Source organism: Phascolarctos cinereus, unplaced genomic scaffold (assembly GCF_003287225.1).
Source record: "Phascolarctos cinereus isolate Bilbo 61053 unplaced genomic scaffold, phaCin_HiC Scaffold_1;HRSCAF=81, whole genome shotgun sequence".
Taxonomy (NCBI): domain Eukaryota; kingdom Metazoa; phylum Chordata; class Mammalia; order Diprotodontia; family Phascolarctidae; genus Phascolarctos; species Phascolarctos cinereus.
The window spans coordinates 68,348,589-68,375,699 of NW_027555514.1; the positions used below are offsets into that span (position 1 = coordinate 68,348,589).

Consider the following 27,111-nt stretch of genomic DNA (forward strand, 5'->3'; position numbering starts at 1 on the left):
CTTATATTTTACTTGGACTACACATGACAAAAGGCTAACAGAATGAAAAGGGTAGAAAATATTTGAACCCGCCAAAGCTTATGAGCATCACAGACCATTTCTCATTGCCTTATTAATAGCTAAATATATTTAGTTAAATAAACATGGCTACATGTGCAAGAATGGGAGGTCCTTGGGTAATAATAGGCCACGAGCATGGAGGACAAGAATTAAATAAACAAATACTGTACCAGTATTTTGGAAACAAACCAAGTAGCTGCCTTGCATTTATCAGTTATTGGCCTCTACCCCAACTCTGCCAGTTGTTAGCAGAATGAGCTATTATTAGGAAACAGGGTGACATTTTTCCACTGAAAATATGTTTTCAGGATACAGCTGGCTATTCATCTAGACTTAGCATGTGATAAGGACAGACTGACCCTATCTGCATGGCTAAAAGGATCTTGAGTTTATTTGTATTTCTAATTAATAGGTTCATGTTAACATGTATCTTCAAGATCTTGTAACATTGATATTATGCCAGGGTCTATTTATATCAACATATGCCCAGAAATAAACATTCAAAGTAGATCTAAACATGTACTTGGAAGTTTGAGATTACGTATATATAAATGTCTAAGGGGAAAAAAAGAGAATGCCATAAAAGAGAATATTTATGTAGAAGGTGCAGAACAAAGTCCTCTGCTTGTTTGCGCAGCTGGTGCTTTCCACCTTTAGGAACCTTAACCCTATCATTCTAACAGGCTCACTGGTGATGCCACAATTTCTTTACAGAGTAAATGAAATATCATAAATCACCTGACATTTTTTCAACTTAGATTTTATCCTTCATGGCTTTAAAGTGGGGCTGAAGGGAGCTACAAAAGGACAAGATCACGCTTTGAACCTCTACAGAATTTAGAATGGAAAATCAATCTACCTGTGAAACACCATTTGGCACCCTAACTTCAACACCTACAATGAAATTGGCCTAATATCTTAGATCATTCTGAGGAGAATTCAGGTAAATGCTATGGTTTCTCTCACAAAATATTGCAGAACACTTGGCCCTTCCTGTGATAAATGAAGCAATAAGGCTCTGGAACTGCAATTGTGTATATTTAAGTACCTCCTGTGAGCAGCCAGCCTGTCAGCCTGCTGGATACCTGCACTATGAATCTATTATTGCGCATCCAAAAGGAATACTGATGGTGAGAAAAAGGTTGAGTGCATGTCCTCTGAATTTTAAACCAAAGATCTAGGGCTATGTTAGAGCTACAAAGTTCAATCTACATTTTATGGCAACCTAATTTAATGAAAAATACTGAGGTGAAATCCCATTGTAACTAACTGTCTTTTATGACATTTACAATGAAATTAGCAGTGAGTTCTGTCTAGCTGCTTACTACCTCATCCTGGTTTCTGATCACAGATACATTTGACCATAGTAAATTAATGGTGGCAGCCACCATGAAGTTGATGATAGAATAATGATAATCATAGGTTTTGAATAATAATACTGATTCCAATTCACAAAATAATAGATCCAGACAAAACCTCAAGAAGTCATCCTTACCAGCAGCAGGTCGGAACCACCCCAGGATGATGCTGGGTTTTTCTAAGGATCTATCTGGATTGACAAGGTGTGCCCTAACTTGACAACAAATCTGCCAGTGACAGATGATGCAAATGGTCTGATGTGAAATATAAGATATGAAAGAGGAAGAAGGTTCAAAAAGAAAGTTCCAAAGGTGGTTCAGTTGGGGTCTTGGCAGACTGTATGTTTTGAAAAACACAAATGAAAGTGGGCAATTGCTATCAAGCTAGAAAACTGGAAAATTCAAGGAACTGATAGGTGCTGAAAAGATTTGAGAAGTTACATTAGGGATAAACTTTGCAAACATTACTAAGATATGCTATAATTATAATATATGTGGTTGTGCCACAGTAAGGGCAATGGTGTAAGGGGGAAGTCATCATGTGAACATGAAGGTGAATTCAATTCATCAACATTTCAAGTAAGGGCAATGGAGATGGGAATGGGGAGGGAGGTCTGGGTTGTGGTTGGGTTATAACTACCCTCAGCGTAGGATGTGTAAGGGGAGAGGTTGACAGCTTGCATAACTTCAGGGGGTCACTGAGGAGAAGGTGAAGTAGGAGAGTTAGGGCAATAATGGGTGAAGAGGGTGGCATGTTTGTTTTGGAGATAAGGCTCACAACTGGCTATTATGGAGAGGGTGGGATATAAACCATCTTCCTACCCTCTGATTGGTTGATCCCATACTCGAGGGATGTACTTTGGAGACGAGATGTCTGGCACAGGCTGGGTGTTCATTTCAACCACGATCTGTCAGTGGTAGGTGGCATAAGTGGCCTGAAACAGAAGGCAAATTGTGAAAAGGGAAGTACCAAAGACATCTCAGATTGATGGTACGTGTCTGGGAGACGGGCCAGGTAAAAATAATAACCAAGGTATAGGCCACACTACTGAACTACTGATCTGGTGACGGTTCAGAAGCTAAAGAAATCACATGGTAGAGCATATCTATCTCTGTCCATCTCAGTTCGGAGAGCTGGGTAAAGAGGTAAAATGGAAGACAAAAGTCCCGAGTAAGGATATATGTATAATCAAACACAATTTTCTGAAATATAAGATGGATGCTTATATTTTATCCAGAGATGAACAAGAGGGCACTACTATGAATTCTATCATTTTATCTTAAGTTATATTATATGTTTACTGAAGTTATGGATTTGGAGTATGAAAAGTAAATGAAGGTTAGGTACAGGGCTCCCTCTAACTTTGGAGTGACTAGTAAGTAGCAATTAGGTGTCCCCAAGGGCAGGGCCTGCTTTTGGCTTCTCTGTGCACACATACAACACAGCAGCTGGCACACAGCAAGTCCTCAATCGACGTTTGTTGCTCTCATGCACACACACTAGTAACTCACACAATTTCAGAGGTAGGAGAATTAGAAACCATTTAATCGGAACTCTCATTTGGTAAATGAAGAAACTGAGACTTTACAAAGTTAAATGGCTTTGCCAAGGTCATAATGCTACTTCAAGGCAAAGTAGGACTAAAACCCAAACCAGTTAAGTGAGGATCAGAGACCTTTCTTCTCCCTGGCCAAGCTCAACAACAACAATCACAACAACATGTGAATCCTCTAAAGTGACACCACCTCTAAGGGAATCCCTGATAAGAGTCTTCAGTCTGGCTTTCAGTAGCAAAAGCAATATTCGGAAAAGTAATTCTGGCATTCATCTATTTCTTGATCTTCTCTATATTTTCGTTTAGGCACAGTACAACTAGGTGACAGGAAACTAGTTCTCTAAAAGTGGTAAAGAAATAAAGTACTTATGCAGCTTTCTTAAGCAGCTATAGGAACTGATCTCAAAGAAAAACAGGAACCTACCACTCAATATTAACAGGGGGAGTTGATCTAGATTTTTAAAAAGTACAAGGGGGACAAAAATAGATCTTTTGGAAAAATGCAGAAGGCTCATAAAAACTGATTATTGGGAGTTAATAGAGACTAAGAGATTTGAAGCAGCTGCTAATTACATTCAGCTAGATAACTCCCTAACAGCTATAAGCTGCTTCTGTTTTCATTGGGCATTTGGCAGGAAGTTAAGTGTTATTTAATGGCAGTTGAGCAAGCTAGCCTGCCCATCAGAGAAAAGCAAGGAAGACTTCAAGAAACCCTTGCTCAAGAGCCCCTAACAGGCAAACAGCTAAGGCCAACACCCAGCTGGTCCCAGCAAGTCAGCCACCAAAGCTATCAACAAGAATGAAAAAGGACTGAGGATCAAGTGACTCTCAGCTGCGTTAGGAGATGCTGTTGTAGTCCAGGGGATCGAGTCAAGACTATAGGGAGTTATAAGATACATTTGAGACAAAATGTTGTTGTTTTACAGCTTGTAATTTTGTGTGTGAGATTCACCCTACCCAGCATTCTCCTCTATTTATACAACATTGTGCTGGAATCCTTGTTTCTTCTGTCACCACTGGCCAAACCTTCATGCTAATTTAGTCTATAGGGCTGGATTCATTTTGGGCTATTGCTTGAAACTACGAATTGACAGATTCGTGCTCAGACTGCTTATTGCTTTAAAAACCTATACCTGAATCACGGTTGGTGTCAAACACCCAAGGAGCTCCAGGTTGGAGAGCTCTCTTGAAACTGTGCTATTACTTACCTCAGAATTATGGGATCCTAGTTCCTGGCCAGTATAGTACATATTTTTTCATGTAATATTCCCTGAAAATGTGGTGAGTATGACAGTAGATTCCTAGTCTTAGGTTCAGGTCTATGTGCCATGTTTTAAAGAAGACATTCATAAAAAGGACAGTATCCAGAATTAAGATGCTAAAGAGACTAGAAATCTTGATATTTAACCAGTTAAAGAAACAGAAGATGTTTAGCCTGGAAAAGAGAAGACCTTTTGGCTTTCAAGCATTTAAAGTGCTATCACAGAAAAGGAGAATACCTTACTTTGCTTGGCCTCAGAGGGCAGAAATGGAAGCAACAGTGAGAAGATACAATTAAAGCCAAGGACAGTGGGCCTAGGATCTTCAAGATCCCCAGGTTAAGGCAGACATGGTCCCTGCCACTGCAGTTCATTGTTACCACCAACAATCTTTCCAGTAAGATGCACTGCCATCTGCCTGGTTGCTCTATGCACTTTAAGGAGCACCAGGCCTTTCCTTCGGCCTATGGATATACACTCCTAAGTGTTTTCTCTCCAAATATAAGTTCTTTAAGAAGAGAAACTCACTTTTCCAGTTGTATCCCCTGCACTTGGCCCAGTGCTTGACACATAGTAAGCTTTCATTCAGAAAGATTTACACTTATTAATAAGAAAACATTTCCTAAAAATTAAAGTTATCTGAAAGTAGAATGATATGCGCCTTAGGAAATACCGAGTTTCCCCCTTGTAAGAGATTTTCAAGCACATTTCTGATGATCGCTTTGGGGGATGTTGTTGAAGAGATTCTTAGACTAGATGGCCTTCAAGATTCCTTCCAATTCAGACTGTGATTTTGTGGAAAAGTTTCTTACTCAAGGACTACGAAATGGCATTTCATTATTCAAACAAATGAAAACAATAGTCTCTGAATTGTAGAAAACAGCTTTGTGTTTCATAAATTAAATTTAGAAACTTTTTTTGGCTTTTATTTCATTTGCCTTTTCTAGTTCATAGAGTAAAATAACATATTTGGGCATATGTTTTATTCAGGGAAGAAACAGAAGACAAATCTGATACTCTATACCTATTCTATGGGATTAATAATTATTAACAACTCATATTTTACATACATACACATATGAATATGTATACATACATAAACTATATGTACAGTTTTAAATTATTAAAGCTTAAAACAACACTAAGACTTTTGAGATATCTTGTATCCCTCAAATGATCAAGAGTTAAATTTTAATGAACCAGCACCAAAACTTAAGCATTAGCAGCTGCCTACCTTCCTGTGATTGGGCAGGAAATAAAATGGAAAAATATCTGACATTTTACCATCCCTGTTCCTATTATTGCTGATGGCTTGCCCACAGTACCTGATTATGAGCATCTTTAGTCAAACATATTTATACAACACCAGATGTGTAAGTTCTGCATTAGATCCTGTGGAGACACTGCAAAGGAAGTAACTCTTTCAGGTACTAACTTACCTTCCAACATTCCAAGCTTATTCACTTACTGTGTCATCTTGAGCAAGTCATTTAATATCTGTGAGCCTCAGTTTCCTCAACTATAAAATAAAGAGGCTGGACATTGCAACTTCTAAGGACTCTTCCTGGTCTATCTCTATGACAATAGGATGCTAAGTAGCAATAAGTGGTCATACCCAACCTTACAGAAAAAAACAAAACAAAACATGAGATTGTATAAAACACACTGGTATGTCTCACTTTATATAATAGATATCTTACTGAGAAGTTGCATACAAATGGAATTTTTGTATGCTGAGTTAGGTTTTGAATATAGGAAGGAGACTTTCTAAAAACATCAATAGTACTTGGATTACCAGAGTGTGAGTGGCACAAAGTGGCAATTGAATAACACATTGTAGGTATAAGATACAGATATTACCAGTGATGACTTACACACAAGGAATAGCATAAAAGCTATCATCAAGAACATGGAAGTGAAATGGATTAGTAGTAAAGAATGAGATAATGTCACTAGAGGGCATTTACCTCAAGGAGATCAAAGGCAAAAAAGCAGGTCCCTTATATAATTACCACAGCACTTTTTGCCATAGCCAAAAAAAAAGGAAATTAAGTGAATGCCTGTTGATTGGAAAATGGCTAAACAAACTATGGTACAAGAATGTAATAAAATATTACAAAGAATAGTATAAATATGAAGAATTCAGAGAAATCTGAGAAGACATATATGAACTGATACAGAGGGAAGAAAGAGAAGGACAATATGTACAATGACTTCAATAATCCAAATGAAAAATACACTAAAAGGCAGTTTGAGCTCAGATCAAATTCAATGACCAATACTGGTTCCTGAAAGCAACTGTTGAGTGTTACATATACCAAGAGATGTGGGCATGTGTTTGCTTGATTCTCTTTGTTTTTCTGTGTCACCATGGAAGTTTCTTTGGAGTGAGTGGTGTATTGAAAAAATGATTACAGTGTAAAAAACAAAAGGCAGAGATGAACTTTTTTCTTTTAAAGAATGAAGGATAACAGACCAAGTGTTAAACTGGTATGCATGAAATCCTATAAGGACTAAAGGAAGGCCTCCCGGGTGTTGGGTAGATTCTGTAATAGACTGATAGTAGGACATGGTCAAAAATGACACAGCAAGAGAATAAAAAGGATGGACTGTGATCTGTTACCAGTCAAAAGTGTTTCCATCAGAGATCTCTGAAGTATCAAAACAAGGAATAACTGAAGAATTATTTTACAATTGTCAGTCAAGCCCTAATTTGTGTCTCTCATCTCTGATTGCTATAGCTCAATTTTTTTTTTGGTTGGGCAATGGGGGTTAAGTGGCTTGCCCAGGGTCACACAGCTAGTAAGTGTTATGTGTCTGAGGCCAGTTTTGAACTCAGGTCCTCCTGAATCCAGGGCCAGTGCTCTATTCACTGTGCCACCTAGGTGCCCCCTATAGCTCAAATTTTTAAAAGCATATCTGGAGACATAATTAATTATAGCTTTACAGAGATTTTCAGGGGTGAATACAATGTCTGAAATTGGGTAGAGCTAGTCTGGGAAGCTTTCTTAGAGAAGGCAAATCTTCTAAAGTTTTTTTTTTTAATTTTAGAGCTACAGAAAAAACAATGTCCAACAGAAATTTTTAATAAAGCTGACTTCTGATAAACCACAATACAAGATATCTCCAAAAATGTGTTATCTCAAATTAATATATGTAAACATTAGGTCAATTCAAATGAAACCCTAAAAATATATTTCATTTTAGTGACCAAGATATACAACTTCTATTTTTATTTCACTTATTGGTTACATTTTTTTTTACTGTGTTATAGTCTGTAAATAACTTGTAATAGTTCTGCCTTTTTGCATTTATTTAGTAATTATACACTAACAAGGGATTAGTTTTTTTTTAAGCTGCTGTGGTGCTGAAAAGTAAATATATTTAAGATTCATTTAAAGGTTTTTCATCCCTCACTTTTCTAACATTTTGTTTAGATCCATAATTTATTTCTTGTTAATCTTTGTCAGATTTATCCAAGTCTGAAAGAAGCACAATGAAATCACAACTATTCTCACTTTCTAAATTTTTGTATTTCAATTAGTTTTTCCTTTTAGTACTTGCAAGTTAATGCCATTTGGTATATATATATATATATATATATATACATATATACACTTAATATTTAAACTCAACTGGTCCTTTAATCTGCTTGTTGATCTACCTCAAAGAGGTGAGAGTACCACTACTAGAAATATCTGCTGAAATGCTGAAATACCTGTTTGAAATGTTAATTGATTATTTAATATGGCTTGAAGTTTGGAATGTCGCTGGAAGGGACAGAGGCCTCAGGAAGCATATATCCAAGGTCACAAAAACCAGACACAGGTACTTTGGAGGGATACAGATAAAATCTCTTTCTGCCTTCCTCACTTAACAATCTTGCTGAAGTACAAGTTCAATCCATGACTCCTAATATAAGCCCTCACCTTTGCATTTCAGTTTAGACTAATCTTAAACTCTCATTTTGCAAGAAGTCTTTTTTTAACGCATTTTTCCCTTAAAAAAGATTACACATACAACCATAATCAATAGAAAAGTCCTTCCAAATTATAGCTATCACTCTTTCTTTTTTCTTTCCTTTTTTTTTTGGTTTGTTTTGGAGGCAATGGGGTTAAGTGACTTGTCAGGATCATAGCTAGTAAGTATCTAATGCCATATTATATCCCAAAATGTCTTTCCAATAAACGTGGCTTCTGATATGTAAATGCTACATGTGGGGTGTCTCATTTTTCTGGTGCACTTACACTGACTTACCATAAAAATGCCCTTTTAGCAAGCATTTGCTACTAAATAGTAGAGAAAGTAAACATTAGAGCATGATCACCTCTTTTACCTCCAATACATCTTCCAAACTTCCAATACAATAGTGTGACATTGTCTATGATGCTTTTAAGCAAAATTTAGCTTCCTTGTTAGTTTTTCTTGAAACTTTTTCACTGTTATATTTTCTGAAATCATGAGCACTCTAGCTTTTTTATTATTAGTTGATGTATAATAAACTCTACTCCTAATTTAGTTAACTAGCATTCAAAGTTGTAACTTAAGAGGTTTTTTCCTCTTCCATCAAATCAGATTATATTACTTTTATTGGATAGTTTGTCTTTTTTTTTTAAAGAAAATATGTGGGAAGTTAGATAAGTACAGCTTATTTTGATTAGAAAAATCTGAAACCATTGCCCTCCCTTTCTCCAACATATCCCCTTCCAGTGTGGACCCAAATCTTCCCTCCATCATTGGTTCTTAAATTTTTGTGATCAGCTTTACTTAGTTGTGATTTGGTATCTTTGAAACAATTCCTTACTAACCTAATCAACCTTTGAACTCAGATCCTCCCCTCCCAAGCTCCAGCCTCATCCCCTGATCATTTCAATTAACATAATCTTTCTTATACTTCCCTTAAAAGTGTGGTTCATGTTCATCATGACCATGACCACAACCACCAAACACACTCTCATACACACATTCTCTCTCTCTCTCTCTCTCTCTCTCTCTCTCTCACACACACACACACACACACACACACACACACACATACACCCTCACTTCTTTGTCTGACTTTCAACTGGAATCTCGATTTCAAGAAATTCCAAGTTCTTGTCTCCCCTTCCTTCTCTAGGGTATTTATTTTTAGCATTGTGGTTAAGTTAGATTGGAGTTGGGAGAAAGCTGAATGCAAGGGTATCAACTTGGAAATTATGCTCAAAGAAATGCAAAGGAAAGAGGAGCAACAGAACACAGAGAGGGAATAAGGGACATAGCAGTTAAACTTCACTTCAAGGGAGTGAGGTGGGTAATCACCACCAATATCACCGATAATAACCGAGAAGCTAGGAAAAGACAGGGATCTGAGGAAAACAAACTGACTAATGGTTAGAAGAAAAAACCCCACAGGGAGATGATTTATATGTTCTTACACCCAATATAACTGCAGGAATGTTTCATTTGCCAGGTCTTATCAAGTATAACATATTACAAAGAAATGATATTTCTACATAACTGACATACCATTTTATTTTAGACTTTCTTGAGGGAGTTCTCTCTAAAACATATTGCATTAGGCCATGCCTTATTAAACAGAGTACACTGAACATAATTTAACTTTGTCTTGATGATCCAGGGGCATCACCATGAACAGTAATAATTGTACTATGCTGTAATAAAGTGATGACTTCAGGGACTATTGAGATGTGGAAGGCTGTCTGCCCCTACACTAATGGCCCATGACTACCATCAGCTTAATTTTACACAAAATTTTAAGCCACTGGACTCCCACTTGAGAGTGGCTCTATGTCCCTAGGGAATAAATGCAAGGATTACGTAACAGCAATTTTCCTCATCCCTCAAAATCCTTCTCCACTAACTCATATCTTTGTGGCTATGTTCCATGTGGCTGAAGTTGCCACAGCTCTAGCCTCCAGCTAAGCAGGAACATAACTACACAGAAAGGACTATGGCACAGTAAGCTCCAGCTTCTGACACACTGCGGCTGTGTGACCCTGGGCACGTCTCTCTAGTTGAAGTGCAGGCACTTGCTGATCTGCACTGGAAGAAGGAGTTTCCTAACCTGATTCTTCATGTCAATGAAATCATAGCTATAGACCAAAACCAAACTGTATATTTAGATTATTATTTTAACAATAACACCCACTTATTCCAAATATCCCAAGAGATCAAATGGATTTTGGGGAGCTGGTGAGTATGCTATGTTCCTTCACACCTAATATTATCTTTCTTATATTCACAACTTGCCTTTGTTCACCCGGTTCTTTCACTCCCTGTTAGACCTTTCACTGTCCTTACACCTATTTTTATTTTTGCAAAGCAATGATTATATCACGCCTTATTAACACTTGCAACATCCATCTTTGTCCCATATTTATAGCATGTTAGCTCCCCCCAAGCAGTTGGCCAGGTATGCATTTGGAACATGCTCAATCATTGAGGTAATTTTACTGGGAGTTCTTAGCCACCATTTTCCTGAGGTGGCTATTCATTTAGCATATACCTAATCCCTGGGGAAATTTCCATGGAAGTCCTTATTTCCCACCTTCTTCCCATCTTTAATAATTCATTTCTGTGGAGTCTCAAGTTCACTGGAAGATATGGACTCCCACATTCTGCATTTTACTCTCTAGACTCTATGGCTCCTGTCTGGCTACAGCTGTTGGCCATTTATTTCAATCCCATTGTTGAATTGCCTCCTGTCTCCTATAGCTTTCTTTTGCCAGCTGCCCTTACTGAGCAGGAATCCTAAAGATATTTATTTGTTTGTAGCTCGAGGGCCCATAAGGATTAATTTATCTACTCAAACCTCTCTGTTTCAGTAAGAGATGGCATTAAGGACCATTTTCAGCATCCCTACACATCAGGCTGCAACTAAAACAATCTCAGCACCTTCAGCTCCTGGACTGGAGCCCAGACCCCTCATATTAGCTTCAGGGAAGGCAGCAGGATGTAGCTGAAGAAGTGCTGGACTGTGAGTTAGGAAACCTGTGTTCAAATCCCATCTGTGACACTCTCTGGCTGTGTAGCCTTGAGCAAATAATTTCATTTCTCTAACCAGTGGGCTCCTTTATAAATCAGGGATTATTCTATTGGTGTTACCTTTAAAATGACACAGAAATGGGAACCCTTACAATCATTATATGTTTTTTCAGCCAGTTTCTGACTAATGTAGGATGCTCTTTTACCCATGCTGTAGAACTAAACAATTTCCAGGTGGGAAAACAACCAGGTTTCCTGGTACCTACACTCATAAGATTGTATCATAAGAGCTAAACTGACTGAATAGTTTTCTGGTTCTAATGCAAAGTTCCCTTAAATTAACTGCAAAATGTGACAGCCCAATGTAAAAAAAAAAAAAATCACTTCAAGGTCAGGACTTCCAGCTTGTCAAAAATGGTCTATTTCTACAGAATAACAAAGCCCAATTTTTACAAAAAGAATTTTGATGTTTGCCAAGACATTCTACATATGGAAGAATAGTCCATTAATATTATATGTTTTCAGGGCTCTCCTGAAGAGAATGTTTTTACATAGACACACTCCTATAAAGATATATCAATTTACCAAAATTCATATAAGCCAAAAAATCCTAACTAAGCATGGTTAGGACCCAATGGTATTGCTCTCACTCTGACCAGAAATGGAAGTGAAAAAAAGCATTTCAATAATTACTAAATTCAAAGACACACTCATTTCTAATTCAATATACACTCATTCTTTTCCCACCTTAGCAATGGTGAATGAAGTTTTAAAAAAAATTCCTTTTGGTTATGAAAATCTCAGGACAGCAACTAAGTCCAAACTCGATTTCAAAAGCCAGAGAATTTTTAGAACTAAGACACATAACGTTTCTGGCCCTCAGCTTCCTTGGCTGTGAAATGAGAGGCTGTCCTGGAAGGTCTCTGAGATCTCTTCTAGCATTTAATCTATGAACCCTATGAGCTCCTACCTTACTGTATATACCACTAAAGGAAAACACACTTAATTTTCCTAAAAAAAACCCCAACCCATTAACCTCAGCACAACAGTGGCCAGTGGAGACAAGAAACCTCAGTTCAAACATTGTCTCCATACTGGCATATCACAGTGATCACAGGCAAACTACTTGAGCTCTGATTTTAAAATGTCCTAAGTCTTACCTACAAAGTTAGAGACCAAATGGCATTTGTTTGTGTAGAAGGAGTTCCCATGATCCTAACCTCAAAAATCACAGATCCCTGACACTCATACAGCCACTCAAACATAAAATTGAACATGCCAAATACAAACGTGTATTGAACAAAAGATCTTGATTCTGCATATTTTTAAAGTGACATTTTATAGAAATCATCTCATTTTTCTTCCACCAATCCTGTGAGTGAGGTGACAAATGAGGTAGGCAGGTAAGGTTCTGAGAGGTAAATCAACTTACCTGTGGGCTGGTGGTTGTGCTGCAGCTCGTACCCAAACCTCCAGATTCCTAAATTCAGTGCACTCAGCCCCTCATGGGACAGATTTCTTAGAGCACCCTTACATAGAAACAATAATAATAACAATAATTAACATCTGTTCAGCAGCATAAGGTTTACAAAGAGCTTTCACACACAGCATCTCATTTGAGTGTCCCAACCATCTTGTGAGCTTGGTGCTGTCACTATCCCTATTTCACAGATGAGAATAAGACTCAGAGAAGTTAACTGATTTGTCCAGGGTCACACAGCTATTAAGTGTCTAAGGCAGGACTCAAATTAGATCTTCTGACTCCAAGTGCAACATTCTATCCAGAGATGTTTAAACAGGAAGTCTTCCCTTTCCTATCTGATCATTTAGACAATCAGTTAGACTATCACCACTACTGGAAAAACTCTAAGGGACAGGAAATCAATAATTTCATCTTCATATACAAAAGACAAATTAGTAGTAATTTATGTGGTTTATATGTATCATTACTATTACTTCAACCTGAGGTACACGATCAGTGGCTTTAATATTGGTTGATCACGGTCTGTTGAGAACATTATGGAAGTGTTTAGCCCATCTCTCCAGGATCATGTCCTTATCACTAATCAATGTGACTCAATGTGACAATCAGCACCTAGTAACTGAGATGCATCAGAGGTCTTTGGCCCATAAATAGTCTTCAGGGCATCATATAAGTGCTTTGGATTGTTTCTATCACCATAAAACTCAATGTCTTCTGCTTTCTTATTATGCCAGGTATCCTGAATCTCTTCACTTATGCTTGAATTTTGACAGAGTTAAATGCTGTCTTTTTAGCGACAGATGAACTGTCCTGTTGGCAAACCCTGTGGAGTTCTCATTTTTTCATTTAGCAGCTTCTAAATTTCCCCATCATTTTCATCAAACCAATCTTGATGTTTGCAAGTGTTCTGGCCCAGATGAGCAAATGCAACGTTGTACACCAAGTTTCTGAAAGCTGCCCACTCCTTTTCTGCTCCACTGTTATCATGCACTGACTTAGCTTTCCCTCCAGGTCAGTAATAAACTGTTCACACAAGGAGAAGCTCTCTAATCCATTAACACTGAGTCTCCTGACAGTCTTCTTAACTTGGGGTTTCAGCTTTTGTTGCATATGAATGTTTAGCTTGGAAAGGATAAGTCTGTGATCGGCCCAGCACTCTGAGCCAAACATCAGTTTCATCACTCTCACATCCTGCCCGTCTCTTCTCCTTACAATGATGTAGTCTATGAAATGCTAGCACTTGCTATAAGGATGCATCCCCAGGAATGTCTACACAGAGGACAAAATTGGACTGCCTACCAACCTGAAGTTCTACAAAGCCACTGTGCTGAACCCATCGTTGTATGTCTCTAAAACGTGGATAGTATACTAGTGCCATGCCAGAAAATTGAACTGCTTCCATCTGAATTGTCTTGGGAAGATTCTGGAGGTTACCTGGCAAGATAAAGTACCAGACACTGAGGTCCTTTCTTAAACTGAATTGCTAAGCATTCAAACTCTACTGCAGCAAGTGCCACTCCAATGGGCTGACCATGTAGCCCCCAAATGCCAAATGCACATTTACCTAAAAGACTATTCTACAAAGAACTCACATGAGGCCAGCACTCACACAAAGGTCACAAGGATACTCTCAAGGTTTCTCTGAAGAACTTTAGTATTGATTGTGAGGCATGGGAGACACTGGCATAGAACCTCAAAGAAGGTGCTACACTCCATGAGCAAAGCAGAATTGTGGAAGCACAAAGGAAACGTGAGATGTGCAAATCTAGAGACATCTCCATTCCGAAGTTCACACATACTATTTGTGCCCAACCTGTGGTAGAGCCTTCTGAGCTCACACTGGACTGATCAGCCACAAAGACATTATATCCTGACCCCAACATCGTGATGTCACTGGTCCTCTTTGAGAGTGAAGGACAAACAACAACAGCAATATGTATTATTACACAATACTTACGTAAGTAGTCTGGGGTCATTAAACTTTCAAGCTTGGAAACCATTCTCAAAGAGCAAAAATTACTTATATTACATAGTCTCAAATGATGGAAAGAATGAAAAACAAATGAAAGGGATCAGTGGGTGATGCAATGTTTCTAACACAAGCAGTTGACTGGTACTCTTTAACAATGATCAACCTTGCAGTACTTACTTCCCTTATGTCTGACCAAAGTGAGTTGGTAAATATTTTTATATTTGGAGAATTATATAATTTTATAATAAAAAGAGGCTTAATAATCACATAGACCAACCCTCTAATTTTAATAGGAATAAGAACAGCAGCATCTGACAAGCCTTACGGTTTACAAAATACACACATTTTCTCATTTGGTCTTCACAATCCCCTGTGAGGTAGGTTTAAATAGTATTTTTATCCCCACTTTGCAGATAAAGAAACCAAGGCTTATTCATCTTCACAAAGGCCTCTCCTCTTTCCAGGTCCAGCAATCTGCTGCCTCCATTATATAATATTTAATGATTATCTAAAAATGAGTTAAGACACTACACAAATCCAAGTAAATATACAAATTGTACAGCTGCTATTTTAAAGGACTTTACACTATTTGTGGCATTTTTTTTTAAAGAGCTAAAATTTATTACAGCCTAAAAGACAAGTCACTGGGTACTAGAGTCAAAAGTCATATTTTCAAAAAAGCACTTTGTCTAGAATCACAGAATGTCATGGTGAAAAGAAGCCTCAGAGGTCATTTAGTACAACTTATATCTGAATAAGAATCTCTTTTACAGTCATGCTTGATAACTGGTAAAGACTTTGCTTGAAGACCATGAAAGAGTCGACCAATAATTGCTCAGGGAGCCTATTCTACATGTGGATAGTTCAAATTATTTATAAATGTTTCCTTACAAGGCTAGATCTGCCACTGGAATTTCAAAAATCAAGAACATTTCTGTATAACGATAACAAAATCCAAGAAGCAACAATACAAAGGGAAATTTCATTCCAAATAACTATAAAATAAATAAAATATCTGGATATCCACCTACCAGAGTACACAAAATATCTGTATAGTTTTAATTTCAAAGCGCTTTTTTTTAAAACATTTCTGTTGCATTTAATTATTTATTTTTGTGAGGCAATTGGGGCTAAGTGACTTGCTCAGGGTCACACAGCTAGGAAGTATTAAGTGTCTGGTCTGAGGTCAGATTTGAACTCAGGTCCTCCTGACTCCGGGGCTGGGCAATGCTTTATACATTGCTGCCACCTAGCTGCCCCCTCAAAGTGTCTCTTAAAGGAAAAATGGAACTCTCCACACAACAAAGTACCTGGCCCAGGATAAGCTGATGCCTCCAGACCTCATCACCACGCTGCTTAACTCAGTCTTGAATACTTAAACTCTTTCCCAGCCTCCTTTTCCCTCAGATTGGAGGCCGAATGGTGAAGCACTCAACTCTACCCAAAACCTTCCTTTATAGACGACAGAACCTGACCTTGCCAGCTCACTGAACTTTCCATCTACAGCACCTGGTTTTCACTCCCTAGAACAAGATGTCCCCAGTTACCTGCTGGTGTCTCCCTTTTTGCCGCCCCCAGCTTCCTTTTAAGTGTTGAATTACCCCCATTGGACCGTAAACTCCTTGAGGGCAGGGGCTATTTTTTTTTTCTTATTTGTATCCCCAATGCTTAGCACAATGCCTGGCATATAGTAAGAGCTTAATATTTATTGAATTGAAATTGAATCAATAATCCAGTGTTCAATAAGGCAGGAAACAAATTATTTAGGAAAAACTTCCTATTTGATTGAAACATCCATGGTAAAAATTAGATTTAGACCAATACTTTACATTAGGCTACCATGAGAAAGTCACAGAATCCTTATCTGTAAAATGATGAAAAAATGAGACAAGAACATATAGAGCTCTGCAAACTTTAAAATTTAAGGCTTAAGTTATTTAAGGCTTAAGGCGATGTAGTACTTATAGGAGCCCCAAATGATATGGTCTTTCTAGGTTCTCAAGGTAAATTGTTCTAACCCATAGGTTAGGTTAAGATAACAATGTGGTTATGTCCATTCCCAAGGAGCAAGGGAATTGACCCAAGCCATATTCAAAATTACACCAGACTACTAAAAACTGGGACAGATCTTTCTTTACATTCTAGTCCACAGGACAATGTAGAGTAGGGAATGGATTTGCTACTGCCCCAGGAATACCACTAGAAGAATCTTTGCACAGGATTCCCCACATAGACCACTAATTATGCAATAAAAGTTTCAAAGTTATGCCAATTTTTTGAAAAACCACTTCTAAACAGATGCACAGAAGCTATTGGTGAGAAAGTCTGGATTTACCCTAGAGACAAAAGATAAAATATACTTTGTGGTACATGACCGCTTCTTGACAGACAATGAATAGTAAGATAAATACTGCCAATTAAGTTGGGAGTATCTGAAGAAAAGTTATGGGTATTTTTAATATACCTATGTTTCTGGGATGTAAATAGAAAAGAGAATATATTTTTGGCTGAGTTAACCTTCCCATCCTATCAACATTTCAAATATTTATAGAGAAGTAGATATCCATTAGCATAAGTAAAAATTATGGAAAAATCTTAATAGCACTGAGCTAAACATTGTTGATGGCACTAATTCTCAACAAGTTTGCAACTGTTTTACTAGGCTCAAAGTAGCTGAAAGTCAAACTGTTCTCTAAAATCAGGCAACCCAAAACCCTTAAAGAAAGCTGGTTGTTTTCCAAGTGATTAAAATGTTCCCATTTTGAGTCATGGTGGAAAAGAATTCATCACTAACAAGAGTAATGAGTCATAGTTGGATGCCGATCGATCTCTGATCATGCAAGCTAACCTCTAGAAAGCTTGTACTACACTGAAAAGGACTTTCAAAAGAAATAACTGCCAAGAGCTCCCTAAAAGCATTGAGTTTTAAGGCCTCACTGAAACCTTCAGGTGAAACTACTATATCAGCCTGGAGACTGAAGCACATATTTAGAAGAATAAGCTTAAGAAATCTGCCTTTTATTGGCCTTTGAAAATTGAGTAATACACCTTGGTCTTATAAAATCATTGCTTTTATTTTACATACATTTAGGCTAATTTTTTGTACAAATTTGTATATCCGTTTGTAAAAAGAAGCTGTACCTTTATAAGTGAACAGGCACGTTAATCTACTTCCCTGTTAAATTACATGAAAACCGTAACACAAAATTACCCAAACACAAGAACTTTGTGTTACATTATTGTAATCAAGCCACTTTTCCTGTTAAGCATATTGTTTTAGCTGTAAGATGAAATAATCATTTAATTCATAATTTTATTTATAATATATAATGTTATACTATCAAGTCAAATTATATAGATCCATCAGATTATACAGATCCATCAACTGACAAGTATTCATTGAGCACCTACAATGTGCTTAACACAGTGCTTGACAGAAAAAAATAAAACACACACAAAGAGCTTACACTCTAATGGGGGAAATAAGTACACATATAAATACAGAATAAACTGAATAAATACAAATATATGCAAGGTAGTTTGGGAGGCAGGTATCATGAAAGATTTCATGAAAGTCATGTCCGAGTTGTATCTGAAGAGAGGGACTCTAAGAGGCAAAACTCTGTCCAAAGTTCCCAATGATCTTGCCAAACCCAAGAGTCTTTTCCCAATCCTCATTCTCCCTGACCTCTCCATAGCCTTGGACATCTTTGAGCATTCTCTCCTCCATACTCTAGTCTCTCTAGGTTTTTTGGGACACCACTCTCTCCTGGTTTTCCTCCTATCTAACTGCTCTTTCTCTGTCTCCTTTGCTGGATCCTCTCTCAGATCACACCCTCTAATCATTGGTGTCTTACAGAGCTTGGTCTTAGGCCCTCTTCTCATAGGCTCCCATGGATTTAATTACCATCGTTATGCTAATGATACTCAAATCTACCTTTCCTGCCCCAATCTCTCTACTGACCTCCCAATCTCACATTTCAACTGCATTTCCTTGAGGGCAGGAACTTTCTTTTTTATCTCTTTGTATCCCCAGTGCTTAGCACATAGTAAGTGCTTAATAAATGTTTACTAACTGACTGCATTCCAGGCACTGGAAATGGCCAGAGCAAAGGTACACAGAAGGGAGATGTTATGTGTGAAGAACAAGGAGAAGGCCAGTTTAGTGGGAGAAGGAGATGTGTGAAGAGGTTGGAAAGGTAGACTGGGACCAGATTGTGAAAGGCTTTTAAAAGTCAAGATATTCATCATCAGAATGATCATTCAGATATCGGGAAGTGCATCTTTTCAAAAAGGAACTTGAGATATTATTCCCCGTTCTCATATTGAATTAAAGACAAGAATCATAAATAAGAAAATCAGCTGAAATAACTGCCTTCCTTTTCTTAGAAGTAGACATTCAAGATTCAGATCAAAGGTCAGTGGCCAGAGGCCGTTTATACCAAACAGCTCATTTTAAAACTGACCCACTGAACGGCACATTGTGCTACACGTAGTTGCTTCTGAGAGATGCTTTATATACTATCTGACCACTAAGCAGAATAGGCTTTCTGCACATTTTATTATTGCGCGTATTTTTAATGTGTTGACATATACACATGCTATTTATTACTTGTGTTAAAATGTAGAAGTAACCATTTATCTTAGGTTTACAATCTTTTTTTTCAGGCAATTGGGGTTAAGTGACTTGCTCAGGGTCACACAGCAAGCAAGTGTCAAGTGTTTGGTCTGAGGCCAGATTTGAACTCGGGTCCTCCTGACTTCAGGGCCGGTGCTCTATCCTCTGCGCCACCTCGCTGCCCCTATACTCTATTTTTTAAAGCCATGTCCTCCACCAGAGTTGAATGGAATTTTATAAATGCATCCCTTCTTCATAGGGTGTTTGAGCTTGAATATATAGCCTACTCTTGATTCACCATGGCAACAGGAGAAAGTTTCAGCATCACCACTTTTAGTGTTCACTGCGTAGTTGGGTCATTGAGAAGCCCTTTCCCTTCTCTTCCCCCTCACAAAAAAACTTAAAGGCAAAAGATGTGGCATTGAAAAGTTATGATGTAATAAACATTATTCGTTTTTTAAAATAACAAAAGCTAAGAGAGATGGATCATCTCCATTAGATGCACCCCTTGCTCTCTTTTTATTTGTATGTATAAAAGAAAGGCATGAGTAAAAGATCTGTATGTGGTAATGGTAATGTCATACATGCAAACTTTAAGAAAACCTATTATCCAATTAGTCATGAAGTTAGTGACTTTCTCTATAGTGACTAAAGTCACGTATATCCTGGCAAAGTATCAAGTATAAACCACATTCCTTCACTTACCAGTATTTGGCTAAGGCTCAGCAATGACCTTTGAAAAGTAGAATCTGCTTCTGAGATTGGACTGGATTGGCACTACCAAGTTCAATTCATACCATTAGCCTTGTCTAGCCTTTGTCACATTCTTCTCAGGCAAGAAATCTCAGAAGAGTTTTATCAAAATAATCCTTCTGGTAGTAAAAAGGGATGCTCTGTATCAAAGGGGGAATCTATTTGTAAGATTCTAATGAAGCAAAATAAAGACCCCAATGAAGGAAAGTACACACCTGGAAGCCCTTTACTGGAACATTCCATCAGCACTGTAGGGAACAGGAGATAAATGAGAAGCCATAATGATGCACATATTATATTAACCTACCCTCTTCAGTATTGTTTATCCAAAATTCTAGTTATTCTCAGGCCCTCATCCATGAAACTTTCTCCCACTACTCTTACCCCTAAGCTCCAAAGTCTCTCCCTCTTCTCCGAGGTGCTAAATTGCCCCTATTTCTTCTGATGCACTTATGTACATATAATTGTATATTACCTTATGCTATTGTTTAAATTCTCTCAAGCACATAGCTTATCCCCCTTTCTCCCTAAAAAAAAAAAGTGTTCATGATCTACCTCTTCATATTAATTCAACAAAATAAGCTGCTTGTTTGATGTTAACAAACGTCAAATAACCCCACTTCAGGTGCTAATGCACTCCTCCCACAAACACACACACCCCAAAAACCAGTGAATCTATTTTCTCTATACGCAGGCATGTACATGTTGTCTGTCTCTCTGAGAGAGAGAGAGAGAGAGAGAGAGAGAGAGAGAGAGAGAGAGAGAGAGAGAGAGAGAGAGAGAGAGAGAGAGAGAGAGAATGCAAGTTCCTTGAGGGCATGGTCTCTTTCACTTTTGCCTCTGTATCTCTAACAACTAGCACAGTACCTAGTACACGGCAGATATTTCCTGAAGTTTTACTGATTAGACTTCACACCTTAGTGCTTCAAAAGGGAAAGCTGACAGATTATACAGGATACTCTTTTGAAATGAAAGTTTTCGTTCCTTTTGGAAGATGTTTAGGTTAACTGGTTTTCATTCCAGGGACCAAAAGTGACTAAACGGCTGTCTGCATGTATACGTGGCAGAACCCTGACTCCAAGCCACCTCCATTTAGAAGAGCTGCCCAAGGACTCAACATAGCTGCGTGTAAGGGCAAGGACTTCTCAAGGTACTTATCTGCACACACTGCCCCAAACCAATGGCCTACAAAAATAGTTTGGAATTACTTTCTACTTTCAATCAAACTAATTACTATGCTACCCTGTCCATAGGAAATTAAAATTAAACGAATTTGGAAATTCAGCTACCTCTTTCCTCCCAAGCATATGTAAAATTGTACTCTCATTAAAACTACCTTTTAATAAATGTAACATTTTTAGGTAATAGACCTGAGACTAAACAAAAGTATACTGGTTCAGTACTTTCAGTGATCTCCTTAACGTGTGAAGTGATTCTGTAGATCCAAATCATGTTGATAAATGATTCAATTAAATCAACAAATACTTATTAAGCATCTATTATGTACAAAGTATATGCTAAGAGCTAGAGATGCAAAGACAAAAATGAAACATCCTAGATTTTAAAAAGTAGGTTGAAAATGAGAACACTTAAAAGGAATATAATCATTATCCTCAAATATTTGAGGAACTATCATATGGAAGGGGAACTGGGTTTATTCTGTCTAGCTCCAGAGGACAGAACTAGTAGCAGCAAGTAAGGAAGAAGATTTTCACTTCATTAAGTAAGAGCAATCTAAAAATCAGAACTGTGGTCAAACACAATGGGCTGTCTTTGGGAGAGATGAGTCTCATGACACCAGAGGTTTGTTAGCAGATACTGGATGACCACTTGGTTGGGACAGCTGTAGATGAAATCTCTCCTTGCAGTAGGGTGAGATTAGATGCTCTAAAGACTCTTTCACATGGGGGCAGAGCCAATATGGCAAATTAAAGGCAAGCCATCTGAACTCTCTCAACATTTCCCTGTAAAAAATTTTAAAATAATGCCTCAAATCAAATTTTGGAGTGGCAGAGCCAACAAAAGATCAGGGTAAGACATTTTTCCAGCCTAAGAAAACTAAGGAGATCAACGAGAAGTCTATGTCACTGGGACAGAGGTCTGCCTAGAGCCCACACACATGAGGGCAGCAAGAGCAGTTAAAGCAGCAACAGCAGTTGAGGGGGTCAGGCAATTGGTCAGAAACGGATTACGGGGGACCCTTTGCTGGGAATGGGTACAGCTGGCACTAATTGGCAATTCTATTACCCATGTGCAGTTCTGTGTCACAGTTTCAGGGAGAAGAGGAGCACTAGTGCTTACCACTGAAGTAAAGATCAGAACCCAGACCAGGAAAGCACTGACCACACCTGCCCCCAGATCACACTGCCTTGGAAGCACCAACAATTGCAGACCCCCAGAACTAGCTCTGAAAACAGCAGCACAAAAAACAAAACAAAACAAAACAAAAAAAAACCAACAACAACAACCTGAAACTTAGGACAGTTGCCTACCCAAGGTGAGCAGAACCCAACTTTAACATAAAATTCCAACTCAAGAAACAGGCTGGAAAAAAATAGCAAACAATAAAAAAGAATTTAACCATAAAAAGCTACGGTGACAGGGAAAACCAAGACACAAACTAGTTAATGATATGAAAGCAGTTACAAACAAAGCCTCGATGAAAAAATGCTAATTGGACTCAAGCCTAACAATAATTCCTAGAAAAGTTAAAGAAAGAGATGAGTGGTAGGGAAAAATTGGGAAAAGAAATGAGAGTGATGCTAGGGAAAAAAAGAGAGAGAGAGAGAATTAACAGCTTGGTAAAAGAGGCACAAAAATATACTGAAGAAAATAAGACCTTAAAAAAACAGAATTGGGCTACTGGTAAAAGAGGTACAAAAATTCATGGAAAAAAAAGAACTCCATAAAAAAGCTGAATTGGCTAAATGGAAAGGTAAAAAACCTCACTGAAGAAAATAATTCCTTTAAAATTATCAAGTGAAAGTGAATGACTCCAGGAGACATAAAGAAAACAAAAGTCAAAAGAATGAAAAAATAGAAGAAAATGTAAAACATCTCATTGGAAAAACAACTGACCTGGAAAATAGATTGAGGAGACATAATTTAAGAATTATTAGCCTTCTTAAAAGCCATGATCAAAGAAAGAACCAACACATCAGATTTCAAGAAATTATCAAGGAAAATTGCACTGATATTATAGATCCAAAAGGTAAAATAGAAATTGAAAGAATCCACTGAATACTTCATTGAACATTAAAGGATCAGAGGCTTGGCATATGATATTCTGGAGGGCAAAGAAGCTAGGATTACAACCAAGAATATCCTACCCAGCAAAACTGAATATAATCCTTCAGGGGGAAAATGGATATATAATGAAATAGAGAACTTTCTAAAATTCCTGATGAAAAGAACAGAGCTGAACAGAAAATATGACATTTTCAAATAGAAGACTCCAGAGAAGCATAAAAAGGTAAACATGAAAGAGCAATCACTCATAAGGGTTTCAATAAACTTAAACTGTTCATGTTCCTCTATGAGAAGATGATACATGTAACTCTTAATAACTTTATCATTATTATGGAAGTCGAAAGTAGTTTACATAGACGTAGGGCATGAACGTCAGTCAATTATGTTGGAATGATCACCCCAAAAAATGAAAGGGGAAGAAAGAAGGATGTACTAGGAGAAGGATGAAATGACAGGTAAGAAGGGGAAATGTTTTTTTCCCATAAAAGAGGCATGCAAAGAAGAGCTTTTACAGTAAAGAAGAAAATGGCAGGGGTAAGGGGAGGGGAGGTGGGCAATGCTTGAACCTCACTCTCATTGGAATTAATTCAAAAAACAGGTTGTGTATGGAAAGGTAATTCACTCAACAAGAAAGTAGGAGGGGAAGAAAAAAAGGGGAAGGGAGAATGATAAAAGGGAGGACAAATTAAGGAAGGCAGTGGTTAGAAGCAAAATAAACTTTTGACAAGGGAATGGATAAAAGAAAGACAAAAAAAGAAACAGAAGAAAATGGGATAGAGGGGAAAACTCAGTAATCATAACTGTGAATGTGAATGGAATGAGCTAATCCATGAAATGGAAACAGGCAGCAGAATGGATTGGAAACTAGAATCCAACAATATGTTGTTTACAAAAGACACAATCTGAACGAGAAAGATACACACAGAGTTAAAATAAAAGGCTAGAGCATTATCTATTATGCTTCAGCTGAAATAAATAAGCAGAGGGAGCAATCATGATCTCAGACAAAGCAAAAATCAAATATACCTAATTAAAAGGGATTATCATGGAAACTAAGTTTTGCTAAACAGTACCACAGACAATGAAAATTAAAAAATCTCATACCAAGTTTCTATGAAAAAGGTCTCATTTCTCAAATATATACTGATTATAGAACCGAGTCAAATTTATAAAAATAAGAGCCACTCCCCAATTGATAAATGGTCAAAGGATAAAAACAGGCAGTTTCCTGAAGAAGAAATCAAAGCTGTCATATTAAAAAATGCTCTAAGTCACTATTGATTAGAGAAATGCAAATTAAAACAACTCTGAGGTACCACCTCACACCTATCAGAAATGAAAAATGCTGGGAAGGGATAAGGAAAAAAAACAAGTAAACTAATGAACTGCTACTGCTGGTAGAGTAGTGAACTGGTCCACCCATTCTATAGAACAATTTGGAACTAGGCCCAAAGGGCTATAAAATTGTGCATATCCTTTGATCCAGCAATACCATTACTAGGTCTGTATGCCAAAGAGATTAAAAAAAAAAAGAGGAAAAGAACCTATTTGTACAAAAATATTTACAGCAGCTCTTTTTGTGGTGGTAGCCAAGAAATGGAAATCAACAGGATGCTCTTCAATTGGGGAAAGGCTGAATGAGTTGTGGCTGTGGGAAATGATGACGTGAGTGCTTTCAGAAAAACATGGCAAGACCTGTATAAACTGATTCAAAGTGAAGTGAGACGAACCGGAAAATCATCACACACAGTAACAGCAATGTTATAATGGTGACCAACTCTAAAAGACTGGCTAGTCTGATCATTACAATGACCTAAGACAATTTCAAAAGTTTCATTGATGAAAAAATGCTATCTACCTCCAGAGAGAGAACTGACAAACTGAGTACAAACTGAATAGTAACTTTCTCATTTTATTTTTCTTGCCTTTTTAAAAATATGGTTAATATGGAAATATGTTTTGCATGATTTCACATGTATAACTAATATCATATTGCTTGCCTTCCCAGTTGGTAGGGGAGGGGTGAAAGGGAGGAAGAGAATTTGGAACTCAAAATTTTAAAAGAATGCTAAAAATAAATAATAATTTGGGGGAGATTAAAAAAAAAGAATATAAACTCCTTGAGACCAGAAATTAGCTTTGTTTCTCATTTATATACCCAGTACTTTAGCATAGGGCTTGGTAAATAGTAAGCATTTAAATGCTTTTCCATTCATTCATTCAAAAATAAATCTTCCATCTTGACAACCTGATAATTCTTGTTCATCTCAATGGCATAGAATTGAGTTCAAAAATCTAAGGAAAAAAACATATTTATTTCTAACTTGCTTTTGCAACATAAAATGCTTAGCAAAAATGTTTAATTAGTGAAATAAAATTACATTGTACTTTCCCCAAAACGAGAGGAAAATGTAGAAATTTTGTAAAAATCTTCCCTCTGCAGAGAATATAAATGAATTAGAAAACTTGGAATTTTAGATAAAATTCCATAAAACAGCTTAAAATGATTTGCCAATTACGTGGGCAAAAAAAAAAGAGATCCTATAGTCAAAATTTGACCTTTTAAATTCATACTCTTTTTTGTTCAAATGTATTTATAAAAGGAAAAAAGATAATCTTTAACTTATCACTGCGATTCATTCAACCAGGAATTCATTCAACTGGGATTCAGCAAATTCTAAAATCCATGGAGCTGATTTGACAACAGTTTGGCTGCTAGATCTGACTTTTAAAAACTGTTAACTTTTGGGGGTTTTTTCCCTTTAAGAGATTTCTTCTGGGACTGCAATGCATAGGAATCAGTTTTTAGTCTATCTTATACAAGAAGAAGGAGAGATTTCTATCCTTAAAAACAGGAGGTTCGCCCACATGATCACCTGGGACAAACTTGGCCACTGCAAGCAGGCTAGAAGGTTATAGGAGCCTGGGAATGTTTAACATCAAGAAAGTAATTACAGCCCAGCAAGATCAGAGGGAATTACACAGGAAATGTGAACAGTAACCCTTTCATGCCAAAAAATCCTATGAAAAATGGAGCCCTGCTGCTGCCAAACTATGTGACTACGCAAATCAACTGCAAGAAAAAAGCTAATGGAAAAAAAATGGTGTGTGCGCACGTGTGTGTGTGTGTGTGTGTGTGTATTAAAAGCCTATAAATTCATAATGATGTGTTAAAATCATGGTTCAAGAAAACAGCCTTTGGTCTTTCTCGTTGCCATGTATGCCCTGTATAACTGAATTACCCCAAGAGCTAAGAACACATGAAATCTGAAGGGAATTGTCCAATCACACACAAGGGAAAAAGAACAGATGCTGGCACACTCATCAGAGGTAGAGAACGTGGTTCATCTGAAGCTAACCAAATAAATAAATCTCCACCCTAGATGGTAGTCAAACATCTTGTTCCTATTCAGTCTGTAGGGAAAAGACTGCTTTCACAATAAATTCTATGTTATCTAACTAGAAATGTATACTCTTCCCCCTTTATCTACTCCACATAAAATCACCCTCTATATTCCGAATCAAAAAGCTGAACTTTGTTAAAAAAAAATAAAATAAAATAAGTTCAACTGCTTTCTATTCTTGAAAAAAAAAATCAATTCTCAGAAGCTAAAGGAAATGTGAGTAGCCTGACTGCCCCTGGATCAAGTTACAAGGCTTCTAAGTGTCAGTTGGGAGGAAGGAGTGGAGTGCAGATTGTATTCTTCCTTATGGACCCCTGGGAGAGATTTCCATCAAGCAAGTTGCTACTATGAGACCTGTCATTAGGGAAAAGAGAACATTTCTCAGCACCTATCAAAAGACAATTGCATAAGA

At 37.4% G+C, this 27,111-nt stretch overlaps 1 protein-coding gene across 1 annotated transcript in view; it reads right to left on the reverse strand.

The window, feature by feature from the left end:
* ZNF438 (zinc finger protein 438) overlaps positions 1-27,111 on the reverse strand; it is a 140,309-nt gene that overhangs the window by 62,882 nt on the left and 50,316 nt on the right. Inside the window, 2 exon segments of the mRNA XM_078152099.1 lie at positions 2,241-2,353; positions 12,653-12,749. Coding sequence (XP_078008225.1) covers positions 2,241-2,314 — 74 coding nt within the window. The 5' untranslated portion in view covers positions 2,315-2,353; positions 12,653-12,749.